The following is a 14,936-nucleotide window of genomic DNA, read 5'->3' on the forward strand; positions in this document are numbered from 1 at the left end:
CATTAATCTTTAGTTAGGGGATTGAGCTTCATATAAACCAATATCACCACCTTACTATCGATTAGTTTAGAGAGAAGTAAGGTTTATTGCTCAGTGTTATGGATAGTTACTATATATAGCTAGGGATTGCATAATCGAATTTAATTTTCTGACTATTTGAATACAATTAGCTTCCACATCCCTGAATCTCAAAGGATATACGTTATGTATTAAAGAGATTTCATTGATAAAGTCAGTTTGTCATTTCCACTATGAATCCCTAATACACATTATATTCTATTTACATCTCTAAGTATTCTTTGTTTCTAGGGTTTACCTGGATCTTTACCTTTGACCTCTTCCCAGCTGTAGGATGAAACTTAATTCTATTAGGTTTTTTTTATTTCATTTTATTATGCCTACAACAGTTCTCTTTCATTATGTTTAGATTATTTCCTGTTCCTTGTTTAATTATTTACTTCCTGCTGTGCTACTTGTTACTATTATTGATTTCAATTTCCTGCACAATTCTTCTAATATTTGGAATTCCAGCTTAGTCCAAATCACACATAGCTCTTCCTTTTCCCAGCAATTGCTCTGTTTTGTAGCAATTGCTCCACTTTGTTATATTGAAAATCACCTGCACAAATAAACACTAGATTAGTAAGAAAGTCAGCTAGCATGTTACCTTTTCTAAGGTAGTGTATCACTATACCTGACATACTTTCCATAAATGCCTAAATAGATTTAATTTTATAGTGAAACTCCAAGGGATCTACCATTGTATGTTCAAAACATGCCATAGTTAAAGAATCACTTTCCAATATAAAATGATTTATAAACTTCTATTTGTAATATTTTAGAAATTTTCTAATATCCATTGCTTTTGCTTCCAAGCTTGTGGTATCTCAAATTTTAATGACTTGAGACACCAATAAATTACCATGTTGATCCCTTATATGAAATGCAATAGAACTAGGACATGAATTTTCGTTTGATACACCACCTAGGTTTTCTTTTAGCCACCCAATCTAAGGAAGTTTCTAAGAAGTCATATTAAAAGAAGAAACAATTCTGACATATTATATTTCATCCAATAATCTAACACAATATTTTCCAGAAATATCAACATAAAATCTGACTTTAATAAATTTCACAAAATTATCATTAATCTCCAAGAATACCTTACTATTATAATAGGTTACACCATGCCTAAAAGTATTCCTTTTTTTCCAAAAAGGACCATAGGAAAACAATTTGTACCATATTATATATAGTTATTACTCTATAATTACCACTTTTCATTCTCCATATTCTGATACTTTGCTTAAAATTTAAACTTCTCTTAGTATCCTTGCACCTGCACAAAAACGATCACACACTTTAGGAGCAGTTTCCCCTATTAGCAATAACTGTGAGATAGTTTCTCTTCAGGGGTTGTCACAACACATATAGTCTTCAAAAACTTAAGTATTCCAGGTATGAATTAAAGCTGAAGCAAGATTCATACCTTTAAAAAGTCTGCATGATAAGAAACTGAATTTAAATGGTATCCTTTTGATTCATATTGCTTTAAGATCCTCATCCTCCACTTCTTTTTGTCTAAGTGCTTCCTAGGTACTTTTTGTAGAAAACCTATCATTGCAATCGATGGCTCGGCGTAGTTTATAATTTTTTTCTTCACAGAATACAATATCCATATAATTTCTATTATGAACAACTACATGACCTGGCACTTCATCCCTCTAGCATCATAATACCACCCTTCTTCATTTAGAAAATATGTAATCAAACAATGGGAGACATGTTTGAACTCGAAACTATTGTTTGAATAAAGGACTAGTATTCATCATATTTTCAAACCACACTGTAGATGTTTAACCTCTATGCTCCAACCATATGAATTCCTTAATCCTATCTCTATTTTTCAGCATTGCCTTACACTTATGGGACCCCCCCTCTTCATTGCACCATTGTAAGTAATTGTTTATTAAAATACTTGTTCCATGTGTATCTTGGCCACACATTGTTCTGATTTCTAGACCTCTACCAAAATATAGAATGTATTGCCTTAGCAACCTCTGAAATAGATCTAAATCCCAACCCTTTTTCCTGTTTGGGAAATGATATCTTGCTCCAAGTATCCCAATGCTTGTTTTATTCTATCTCCTTACTCTGCCAGAAGAAACTTGTAAATATTCTTTACAACTCTTTAAGAACACTTTTAGGTGGTCGCTGCTAATAGAATATAAATAGGAATACTTTTTTAGCATACTTTTTACAAGAACTTTTTTTCCTCCAAATGATAATTGCAAACCCTTCCATTTTGAAAGCTAGTTTTGAACTTTATCAATCAATTTAGAATATTGATATTTGTTCCTCATAGAGTTTGATAGTGGACAAATAAGATACTTTAAAGGAACACATTGTCCGCTTATTACAGTAGCTTATTCAACTTGCATCACCACACTTATCAAAGTATTCTTGCGCACATAGTAGAAACTCTTATCCATATTAATATTTTGACCAGATTCCAACTCATATTCCTTCAAAACATGCATTATTTTCTTAATTGAACATTCATTAAAAGAAGTGAAGATAATAGTACTATTAATATATGACAGATAAATTAATTAAGGGCTCCACTTAGGCATACCATGACCAATAAAATTATGATCTTCAAAATCCTTATTAAGAACACTTCTCAATACCTCTGCAATAAAAGAAACAAAGTAGGGGAAAGAGGGTCCCCTTGTTTGGCTCCGCCAATAGATCTAAAAAACCCACAGACTAGTTATTTAGTTAGACAGAATAATAGTTATTAGATAACTATGTCTAGATAATATCAACCACTGAATTAGACATCTGATTTTTTAACACCTTCATTAAGAAGAACCAAGATACCCTGTGATAAGCTTTAGCCATGTTAAGTTTCAAAACTACATTAGAATATTTTCCTCTATTTCCTATATAAGTAATCAGTTCCTAAGTTAGTAGTACATTCTTAATATACTTCTCCCTTAAAAAATATAGACTAGTTTGAAGATACCAAGTTTGGTAAAATACCCCCCAATCTATCCTGAATAATCCTAGAAAGGATTTTATTGATAAAATTATCAAGACAATTTGGTCTCAATTATGAAAAGGACTGCATATTATCCTTTTCAGGAATGATGATCAAATTAGTGTGAATAATAGATTTTTGAAGGGTATTACCTGCAATGAGACTTTTAACCAGTATAATCTCATCTCTACCAATCATGTCCTAGCAAACTTGAATAAATCTTCTTACTAGTCCATCAGGTCAAAAAACACTTCTCTATTTAACTTAAAAACTAACTTCTTAATTTCCAAATCATTGGAATTGGCATGTAACATATCATTTTCCTTGAAAAAATTAGGTATGGAAAGTTCTTCTGTAATGGAAATTTAGTTGCATCTCGTTCCTACATGAATTGTTTCTGGTAGAATTTTATGGCCTCATCAGTAATTTAGCATTTCTCTTCTAACCAACAACCATTAATCATTAAGAATTATAAGGATCTTCAGTTTAATTCTTATCCCCTAGAAAATAGTATGAAAAAGCTTAGTGGTTCTGTCACCATTTTTAACACCAATCATACCTTGCTATCTGATGCTCGAAGCTTTACTCTAATTTAAGATATTTAATATATTCAGCTCTAGCCTTTTACATCATAATCTTATACATTGAAGTAGGCTTCTCCTATAAGAGTTTCTCCTTCATCTTATCAATCTCCTCTCTAATAATAAGCTTATAAAAATGTCTCCAAAAGTCTTTTTTCTTTGCATTGAAAGAGCTTTATTGACTTTTTTGTCTACTTTTTAAAGTCATTAAAAGGATTAGCTGAACAATATTCATCTCGATTCCTTCTGACAATATATTTAAATTTTTAATGATCAATCCAAAAATTTAAGAATTTGAATTATTTATGAATAACAACATCAGTGTTCTCATATTTGAATAATAAAGGTGCATGATCAAAACCATCTTTGGCTAGATATTCCACCTCCGTAGTGTTAACTTTACACTAAAAATATTCACTAAAAAACAACCTATACAACTTTTCAAATATACAATCCTCTCCAGCTCTTCCATACCTACAAGTAAATGGCCCGCATTTGTTTATAATTTGTGTCATATCACAAAACTCAATGCAAGCTTTAAGGTCTTCCACATCTATTGCAACCATTAGAACTTACCCTATCTTGTCTGAAGTTTTTAGAATTTTGTTAAAGTCACCTCTAAAGAGCCATGGACCTAATACTCTATAAGAAATAGGGAAAATACTGTCCCATAATTCCACTATTTCATTTTTGACATATTTAGCATATTAAAGTGTCAGCATAAAACCTAATCCCATAGATTGATCCTGAATCAGCAAAGAGAGTTGTTGTTCAGTATCACTTTCTATTTTGGCATTGAGACCATTATTAACAAAGAACCATATTTTTCCATTGCAATTATGGAACATGCGCGGCATCTACAATCTTTCTCTGTACTTATTTACGTATCTGATATGCAAAAATGGATCCCATATTGCTATAAAAGAAAACTTATGTACCCTATTCAACATCTAGACTCTTTAAAAAGCCTTTTGTGACTTCATAGAACTAATATTCCACACTAAATATTTCATAATTACTTATTAGAAGAGTTGATGCTCCTCTTTTAGGATGAAATCTACTTGGCAAGTTCTTTTCAGTGGTAGGCTGCTCTTTACTTTTTCTTGTTTTTTCAATCAGTTTATCAATCCTTTGAGAAATATCTGCATGTCTTAATATCTAGTCATGTAGATTCTCATTAATAGTCACCTCCTTACCCCTTCCAATCGACCTACAACTCCCTCGACACCATTAAATTGATAAATGAGTATATCATATAGTACTTAATTTATTTGTTATAAATCTCCAGAACACATAGGTTTCACTGGCCATTTAATAGCTAATGGAATATCAATAATAGCTTAATTCATTGATTCTACATTGCTTACTTCTTCCTTCTCCAAATAATAAGGATCATTATACTTTTTACTTTTGGAAGGTAAATTAACGTTATTAACTTTGTTTCTATTACTATCTCTACTAACATAACTTTGCTTCTTGTGTAGATTCACCTACTCCTTCCCTACTTACACATTTTCTTCGACATATGGTGAGATTTTATTACTTATGTGGTAGACAACTTATTCTAATATTAATTATTTATCTCCTAATTTGTAGATTTATCTTGATTCTTGATATCTGTAAGAGATGCTTCAGTTGGCTGATGAAATGACTTGGTTACCAAGTCCATTATTGACATCTCGTTATTCCCCTATCAATTAATGGTAGCAGCTTTCTGATTATCATCTGATTTAATAACTTCCTTATGATTCTGCATGTTCTCCTCTATTTCCTCTATCATTGAATTGAACTGATTAGTATTATTGATCTTCTCAGGTTGATAGCCTCCTATCCTAACTTTTATTAGGATATTTTCTTCTTCTAAGGTACAACTTTTTCAGATGAAACTACTGATGCTTCACTTGTCCTTTCGTTGTATACCTACCACAAATTTGAACCACAAATCCTTGAAATGTCCACTAAATATTTGTGTTTCACTCTACGATCCCCATTTGCCGTGATGCTATCAAAATCATAATATAAGCATTATTAGGAGTAAAATTATACCCATATTGCAATATTTATGATGGGTCTAAAAATAGACCCCAAAAATAGTTTGAAAATTAAATGAGTAAAGTCATAATTTTGTTTTGAATCATGTTCCTCATACTCGTAGGAATCTATAGCTAAAAATTCAAGAAAAATGTGGTTCAAATGAAGAAAAAACTACTTTAAAACTTTATCGGTAAAAACCCCAAAAACCTATTATTATATAAAGAATTTGAAGTTTTTTTAAGATAAAATTGAGGGAAAAATGCTAATTATACGTCTAGAAAACTTACCCATGGAAGAAATCTCAAAAACTCCTTTGGAATCACCCAAATCCGAGCTCCCAAGTTTCAAAAATGGTGAAAATAGGATTTTAATACTCAACTTGAGTTAAAATCATGTAAAATAAAATAAAAGTTCTTGGTAGATGGGGAATATAGAGTTCTAACCTGATAGACAATACGAGCAACATACTCAAAGATCGTAAAAATCAGAGCTTTCTAGTTCCCAAAATGTCTTTTTTTAAAACAATATTGGGGAAAGACACATTTTATATTAAAAAAAAAACATAAAAATATGTTACAATAAGTTGGGTTAGTCCCAAAATTAGATTGAATCAGGTCCAATCTCAATAAATATCAGACAAAGTAACCGTCAGTAGGTCAAACTAGGAAACCAAACTTCAGCTCTGCCACTTGTTCTTCCTCTAACTTCACTAAATTTTTTATCGTAGTTGTTGTTGACCGCTTCGTTACGATATTTATCTTTATTCTCCATTAACGTTAGGACCTTAAACTCCTTTTTCATTAATCTTTAGTTATTGGATTGAGCTTCATAGAAACTAATATCACCACATTACTATCGATTAGTTTAATGAGAAGTAAGGTTTATTGCTCAGTGTTATGGATTGTTACTATATATATCTAGTGATTTCATATTTGGATTTAATTTTCCAACTATCTGAATACAATCACCTTTGACATCCCTGAATCTAACTGGGTGTAGGTTATGTATTAAAGAGAATTCATTGCTACAATCAGTTTGTCATTTCCACGATAAATCCCTAATATACACTTCATAATCTATTTATATCTCTAAGTATGCTTTGTTTCTAGGTTTTACCTTGATCTTTACCTTTGACCTCTTCCCAGCTGTAGGATAAAACTTGATGCTATCAGGTTTTTTGTATTTCCTCTTATTATGCCTGCAAAAGTACTCTTTCATCTTGTTTGGATTAATTCTTGATCCTTGTTTGATTATTTACTTCCTATTGTACTACTTGTTACTATTATTGATTTCAATTTCCTACATAATTCTTTTGATATTTGGTATTCCGGTTTTGTCCAATTCACATATAGTTCTTACTTTTCCCAGAAATTCCTCTAATTTGATAGCAATTTCTCTACTTTGTTATATTGAAAATCACTTGCACAAGTAAACACTATGTTAGTAACAAAGTCAGCTAAAATGTTGCCTTTCCTTTGGGAATGTATCACTATACCTGACATACTTCCCATCAACGCCTTGATTGATTTAACTTAACAGGCAAACTCCAATGGATCTCTCATTGTTTGCTAAACATTTGAACCATATTGTTTGCTAAACATTTGAACCATAGTCCAAGAATCACTTTCCAATATAAGCTGATTTATAGTCTTCCTTTTACAATATTTTAGATTCCCTAACAGTCATTGCTTCTACCTCCAAGCTTGTGGTATCTTTAATTCTATTGCCTTGAGACACCAATAAATTACTATTTTGATACCTTATAAAAAATTCAATAGAACTCAGACATAAATTTTTTTTATGCACCATCTGTGTTTCCTTTCAGAAACCCAATCTCAAGAGGTTTCCAAGAAATCATATTAAAAGAAAAGGCAATTCTAACTGATTATAATTCATCCAACAATCTAATCCAATCTCTTCCAAAAAAAATCAACATTAAATTTTACTTTAATAAATTTCACAAGAGTATCATTAATCTCCCAGAATACCCTACTAATAGAATAAGTTCCACCATGCCTAAAAGTATTCCTTCTTTTCCACAAAAACCATAGAATAACAGTTTGTACCACTTTGTACACAGCCGTTACTCTATAATTCCCACTTTGCGTTCTCAGTATTTTAATACTTTGCTTCATATTCAAACTTTCTTACTTATCCCTACACCTGCATAGTAATGATCCCACACATTAGGAGCAGTTTCCCTTATAAGAAATAGATGTGTGATTATTTATCTTTTGGGTTAGTCACAACACACACAGTCCTCAGAAACATAAGTATTCCAGGTATGCATTAAAGTTCCAGCTAGAATCATACCATTACAAATTCTCAATGATAAGAAACTGAATTTAAATGGTATCCCTTTAATCCATATTTCTTTAAGATCATCATCCTCTGCTTCTTTATGTCTAAGTGCTTCCCAAGTACTTTTTGCAGAAAACCTGCCATTGCAATTGAATGTTCACCATGATTTATACATTTTATCTTCATCGCATAAAATATCCATTTAAATTATTATATGATTAACAACATGACCTGTCACTTTATCCCTCACAACATCATAATACAACCCTTCTTTATTTAGAAAATTAGTAATCAAAGAATGGGTGACATGTTCGAACCCGAGACTATTGTTTGAATAAAAGACCAATATTCATCAAATTATCAAACCACACTGTAGATGTTTCACCTCTAGTCTTCCACCATATGAATTTATCAATCCTATCTATATTTTCCAATATTGCCTTCTGCACATGGGAACCCCCCTCTTCATTGTACCATCGTAGGTAATTATTTCTTACAATACTTTTTCCATATGTATTTTGGTCACAAGTTGTTCTGATTTCTTATCCCCTACCATAATTTAGCATGCATTTCCTTAGAAACATCTAAAATGGATCTAAATCCCAAGCCTCTTTCCTCTTTGGGAAATGATATCTTGCTATCAGTAGCACGATGCTTGTTCCATTGTATCTCCTTAGTCTGCCAAAAGAAACTTGAAAATATTCTTTGCAACTCTTTTAGAATAGTTTTAGGTGGAATCATTGCGGATAGAATATAAATAGGAATACTTTGTTTCACACTTTTTATAAGAACTTTTTTCCTCCAAATGATAATTACGTACCCTTCCATTTTTGAAGATTGTTTTGAACTTTATCAATTAATTAAGAATATTGATATTTGTTCCTCATAGAGTAGAATAGTGGACAGCCAGGATATCTTAAAGGAAAACATCCTCTACTTATTATTGTATCTTGTTCAACATGCATCAGCATACTTGTTAAAGTATTTTTGTGCACATAGTAGAAACTATTATCCATATTAATCTTTTGATCAGATTCCAATTCATATTCCTTCAAAACCTGCATTATCTTCTTATTTAAATTTACATTAGAAGAAATGAAGCTAATAGTGTCATGACCACATACAAGATGAATTAACTCAGCGCTCCACTTAGGTATATGATGACCAATAAAAGAACATTCTTTAAAAACCAGATTAAGAGATCTTGTCAACACCTCCACGGATAAAATAAATTGAATAGGGAGAGAGGGTCCTCTAGTTTGACTCCTCTAGTAGAGTGGAAAAAATCCACAGACGGGCTATTTAGTATGGAAGAATAATAGTTATTAAATAACTGTCTCCAAATAAAATCAATTACTGAATTAGACAATTTGAATTTTTTTAACACCTTCATTAAGAAGAACCAAGATACTCTGTCATAAGATTTAGCCACGTAAAGTTACAAAACTACATTAGAAGGTTTTCCTCTCTTCCCTATATCAGTAATAAATTCCTAAGTTAGGAGTATATTCTTAATAATACTTCTCCTTTTAACAAATACAGACTAGTTAGGAGATACCGAGTTTTATAAAATACCCTCCAATCCTAGAATGATTTCATTGATAAAATTATCTAGACGAATTGGTCTTAAATATTAAAAGGATTGAACATTATCATTTTTATGAATGATGATCAAATTAGTGTGCGTAATGGATTTTTTTAGGGTATTACCTGCAACGAGACTTTTCAACGGTATAATCATATTTTATCTAATGATGTCCTAGTAAACCTAAAGAAATCTTCCTAATTGTCCATCTGGTCAATAGCACTGTAACGTCCCAAGATCCAATCCCGAGACATCACATAGTGCTTCAGGCCACATGTGTCCTCAAGATAACCCTCAAAGTCTGTCATTACTTCTAGAACTCACTTTGACAATAGTCATGCTAAAATAAGAGAGAATGACATAGCATGAACATACTGGAATAAGATAAGAAACTAGCCTTACAATCAAAATACTGAAATTCTGTACATACTAACACTTTACTTTAGTTTGACCATGTCTCTACTATATAATACTTAGGAGCCATTAGGACAAATCCCAAACTGACTCGTACTAAACTAAGAAGAAGTAATCATTTGCTAGTAAAATCAAAAGTCAAGGACATACGTCCTCGAACCATGAGGACTCACCAATTGTAGGAATGCAGATGGAGGTACTCGAAAATCACCGTCGCCGCTGAGACTGAGCACCTGAACCTACATCACGAGGGATATAGAACACAGAAGAGTATGTGAATCAGTACATGGGAATGTACTAAGTATGTGGGGGTATAGGAAACATTTTAAATAATATCATAATTGTATAAGAAAATCATGCATGCTGACCCAATGACTCTCTTCGCTTGAATTACCTAAAATATAGATTCCATAAATCATCAATAATAAGACATGATTGTTGAATCTCATAAACCATTGGACTCAACTTAAACTCTTTGAATCATGACTTAGAGTGACTTGGTAACTCATGAAACTTGGACTATTATGGACTTGGGAGTTTCTTATAATCGACATAAGCCATGTAAGCTTACATGGAGTCTAACGTTTTGCCTACATTGGGGAAAGATGTTCTATCCTTTCCATCGAAGTAGAACGTTAACTTTAGTGATCACTGTCTTGGCCTTTAGCCCTTAATCTTAATCCTATGGAGGCACGTAGTTCTGGGGAAATAGGATTCGCTAAACCTACACTTCCTGCTTGGTGCTAAATACTACTCCCAGACTTAAGATCAGAATGCGTTAGGAAATACACCATAATCAACTCAAGGGTCTACCATAGAGACCAAATCATAAATATTTCTCATCTTTAAATCAAAACCATATGTGGATTCCTAACTCGACTCAAACTCAAATAATCTTTCTCAATATCAAGTGTACTTGCTCATTAGCTCATATCAAATGTCAAAAACTTCAAGAAAATATGAAAGAACTCATTCTTGACTCTCAAGCTCAAATATCAATATATATTCAATTATCAAACTTCTTATAAAACAGTTTAAATCACGACACTTATCTCAAGTCATTGGAAAATCATCAATTCATAATAACAATATTCAACTCATGGCATAACTTCTCAATTTAAGAAATAAAATGATGAAATAATCTTGTATATTAAACTTGAACAAATCAAATCTCATAAATCATTAATAAAGTAATTTGGGTGTAAACCCACTTACAAATTCATGAAATTCAATAGTAGAAATTAAATCTTTGGGCACAAGAACGAAACAAGTGTTCTTGTTCAAACCCCACATACCTTAATCTTTGAAATTGGATGAACTCTAGTGCTTCAGACTCTATCCGCACTTATAATAATTAATTCTTGAAGACCACACTATAAGGAACTTGGTTCTTGAAGAAATCTTAAAGATGTATGGATGATTTTTTGAAGATTAATATTCTTGATTGAAACCCAAGATATATTTCTTAAGAGAATTGGATGAGAAAATAGAGAAATTAGGGTTTGGATGAGGACGCTCATATTTATAGATGCTTCCAAAAGATGGGAAAAGACCAAAATACCCTTGTAAAAATGTCTCTTACTTTTTGAAAAAAAATAGCTGACGACATTAGTGATAAGTCGTCAAACTGGTGATAAATCGTCACGAAATATCGTCACAAAAGGGTGAAATTTATGATTTTCTGGTTAAGGTTGACGACATTGGTGATAAGTCATCACACTCATGACAACTTATCACAAAATGTCATCACTGGGGGTGGAAATCTTCCTAAGCCTGACGACATTGGTGATAAGTCATCATGCTTGTGACATCTTATCACGAATGTCGTCACTCAATTTTCCAGCCTGACATGCTGGATTAAAATGGGCATAACGCTTTGCTCCAATACCAGATTTTGGCGAAATTAGTATCATTGAAAAGATAATTCAATTATCTATCTTTTGGTAGGTCATTAGCTGAATAATTCATAGTATAACAAGAGATATGCTCATTTGAGTTGAATATAGAAATATCCTTCCCCAAAATTCAATCAATAAGGAATTTTTTGATTCACCTAATCGCTAGGACATATTTGAGGCCTTAATACACATCACCCTTGATCAGAAAAAAAATCAAAACACTATAATTTATTTCTTATGAGCTTGAGTCTTGGTAGCACTATTGGTTAGAATCTCAGGGTATTACAATATCTCCCCCTTAGAAACATTCGTCCTGGAATATTGCCAGATAGGCCAAGAACAAGAGAAAAAAATGAGGACGTATAGCTGGAAAGACTCACTCGAAGGGCTTACTTCACTTGATACCTTTGGATACCGTACAAAATGCACGAATTCGTGATGGAAATAGAGACAGCTAAATCTTTAATAAGAAAAGGGTGGAATTAAGAAAAAATGGTACCTTTTGCTTGCTCTGAACTCACTGAAAAAAGGTGAGGGTACTTGGCTCGCATATCTGCTTATTCTTCCCAAGTAGCACCCTCGACAGATTGATTTTGCCACAGAACCTTGACCAAGGGAACTTCCTTATTTCTTACTCTACGAACTTGATAATCTAGGATTTCAACCGGAACTTCATCATACAAAAGGCTATCCTGAGCATCAAAGCTTTCTGGCGGATCAACAACAACAGAGTCACCAATGTGCTTCTTAAGCATATATACGTAAAAGACAGGATGGACAGCTGACAACTCGACAAGCAATTCAATCTCAAAAGTTATTTTCCCAACACGATACAAAACTCTATAAGGGCCAACGTATCAGGGACTAAGCTTCCCTTTCTTACCAAATCTTTTCACCCCTTTCATGGGTGAAATCTTTAGATAGACCAAATCATCAACTTTAAATTCAAGAGCTCTTTTTCTCGCATCTGTATATGACTTTTGACGACTTTGGGCTATCTTCAACCGTTCTCGAATAAGCTTAACTTTCTTCATAGCCTCAAACATAGTATCAGGTCCAATCACAGTGGCTTCACCCGCTTCAAACCAACCTATGGGTGACCTACATCTCCTCCCATACAATGCTTTAAACGAAGCCATTCCAATGCTAGCATGAAAACTATTGTTATATGCAAATTCAATCAATGGCAAATGTTCATCTCAACTTCCTTTGAAATCAAGAACACATGCCCTTAACATATCCTCCAAGGTCTGGATGGTCCTCTCAGCCTGACCCTCGGTCTGCGGATGTAAAGCAGAGCAGATATGAACTTGGGTACTGAGACACTTCTGAAAAGCTCTCTAAAAATGAGAAGTAAATATAGTACCCCTTTCAGAGATAATAGATAAAGGAAATCCATGCAACCTGACTAATTCTCGATTGTACAGCTTAGCATAGTCCTCAGCAGTGAAAGATGTATGCACTGGAAAGAAATGCACGGACTTAGTCAACCTGTCTATAACGACCCAAATTGAATCATGATGACGTCGAGAAGGTGGTAAACCAGTCACAAAATCCATATTCACTTTCTCCCACTTCTAAGTAGGAATACTGAATTCTTGTATCATTCCACCAGGTCTTTGGTGCTCTATTTTAACTTGTTGACTAGTTGTACACTACTCTACGAACTTAGCTATATCCTTTTCCCTACCATTCCACCAATAGGTTTCCCGTAAATTGTGGTACATCTTGGTAGCACCGGGATAAATAGAATATCGCGCGCCATGCACTTCAGCCATAATTCTCTGCCTTAAATCATTAACATTAGGCACTCACAATCAATTGTGAAATCTCAATACAACCTCTCCCCCTTGGGAGAAAACCTTCACATTTTGGTCTTTAACTAACTCTTTCAGTTTGACCAAACAAGAATCCATATCTTGCTTCTCCTTTACTTCCAAAACTAGAGAAAACTCTGAACTACTCTGGACCCAAACATTACCCTCAGCTGAATCAAGTAATCTAACTCCCAAACTAGCCAGATAATGTACTTCACGAGCTAACTCCTTCTTATCTTCCTCGACATGTGCTACACTACCTATGGACGACCTGCTAAGGCATCTGCCACTACATTGGCCTTGCTCGGGTGATACATCACACTCATATCATAGTCCTTTAGCAATTCTAACCATCAACTCTGTCGAAGATTAAACTTTCTCTGAGTAAACACATACTGTAAACTCTTGTGATCCGTAAAGACTTTAATATGAACACCGTACAAATAGTGTCTCCAAATTTTCAAGGCAAAAACCACTACAGCTAACTCAAGGTCATGGGTTGGGTAATTCTTCTTATGCAGCTTCAACTGCATGGTGGCATAGGATATAGCATTAGAAGCATCACAGTACACCAAAAAATCATTTACACCATTAGGAAGGGTCAACACAGGGGTCGAAGTGACTCGAGTCTTCAACTCCTGAAAACTCTTCTCACAAGAATCAGACCATAGGAATTTAACTTTCTTTTGGGTAAACCAAGTCAAAGGAGATGTGATAAAAGAGAACCCTCAACAAAATAATGGTAGTATCCAGCTAGACCTAAGAAACTCCTAACATCCGATGGGGAAATAGGTCTAGGCCAATTCTTCACAACTTCTATCTTTTAAGGATCAACTCGAATACCTTCAGAAGAAATAATATGACCCATAAAAGCAACTAACCTTAGCCAAAATTTGTAATTTCTAAATTTGGCAAATAGTTAATGATCTCAAATGGTTTGCAAGACTACTCGGAGATGATCTGCATAGTCGTTCTCACTTTGAGAGTATACAAGAATATCATCTATGAGCACATTAAGAAACATATCCAGGTACTGTCTCAACCCGATTTATGAGGTTCATAAAAGTTGTTGGGGCATTTATTAGACCAAAGGACATGACCAAGAACTCAAAATGACCATAACGGGTATGAAATATTGTCTTTAGAATATCGCACTGCCTAACTTTAAGCTGGTGATAACAGAATCTTAAGTCTATTTTTGAGAAATAGCTATCACCTTGCAGCTGATCAAACAGGTCATCAACTCTTGGAAGAGGGTACTTA

At 33.3% G+C, this 14,936-nt stretch overlaps 1 protein-coding gene across 1 annotated transcript; it reads right to left on the reverse strand.

Moving 5' to 3' along the window:
* Nucleotides 1-532: 532 nt before the first annotated feature.
* On the reverse strand, nt 533-12,995 carry LOC124888900. The gene is made up of 4 exons (XM_047400187.1): nt 12,783-12,995; nt 12,501-12,662; nt 10,132-10,197; nt 533-619 (listed from the first exon to the last, which is right to left on the reverse strand). Exons 1-4 carry the CDS (start codon nt 12,993-12,995, stop codon nt 533-535), a joined length of 528 nt encoding a protein of 175 aa, XP_047256143.1.
* Nucleotides 12,996-14,936: the final 1,941 nt, after the last annotated feature.

Source organism: Capsicum annuum, chromosome 11 (genome assembly GCF_002878395.1).
Source record: "Capsicum annuum cultivar UCD-10X-F1 chromosome 11, UCD10Xv1.1, whole genome shotgun sequence".
In the NCBI taxonomy this organism is placed as follows: Eukaryota; Viridiplantae; Streptophyta; class Magnoliopsida; order Solanales; family Solanaceae; genus Capsicum; species Capsicum annuum.

What these genes read in the sequence shown, in the direction of transcription:
- LOC124888900 (XM_047400187.1), bottom strand. Translation starts at nt 12,995, where the DNA reads ATGGCTTCGTTTAAAGCATTGTATGGGAGGAGATGTAGGTCACCCATA. An exon ending in AATTTAAAGTTGATGATTTG is followed by an intron (nt 12,663 to 12,782) that starts GTCTATCTAAAG and finishes ATAACTTTTGAG; the next exon opens with ATTGAATTGCTTGTCGAGTT. An exon ending in TTGAAATCCTAGATTATCAA is followed by an intron (nt 10,198 to 12,500) that starts GTTCGTAGAGTA and finishes CTCGTGATGTAG; the next exon opens with GTTCAGGTGCTCAGTCTCAG.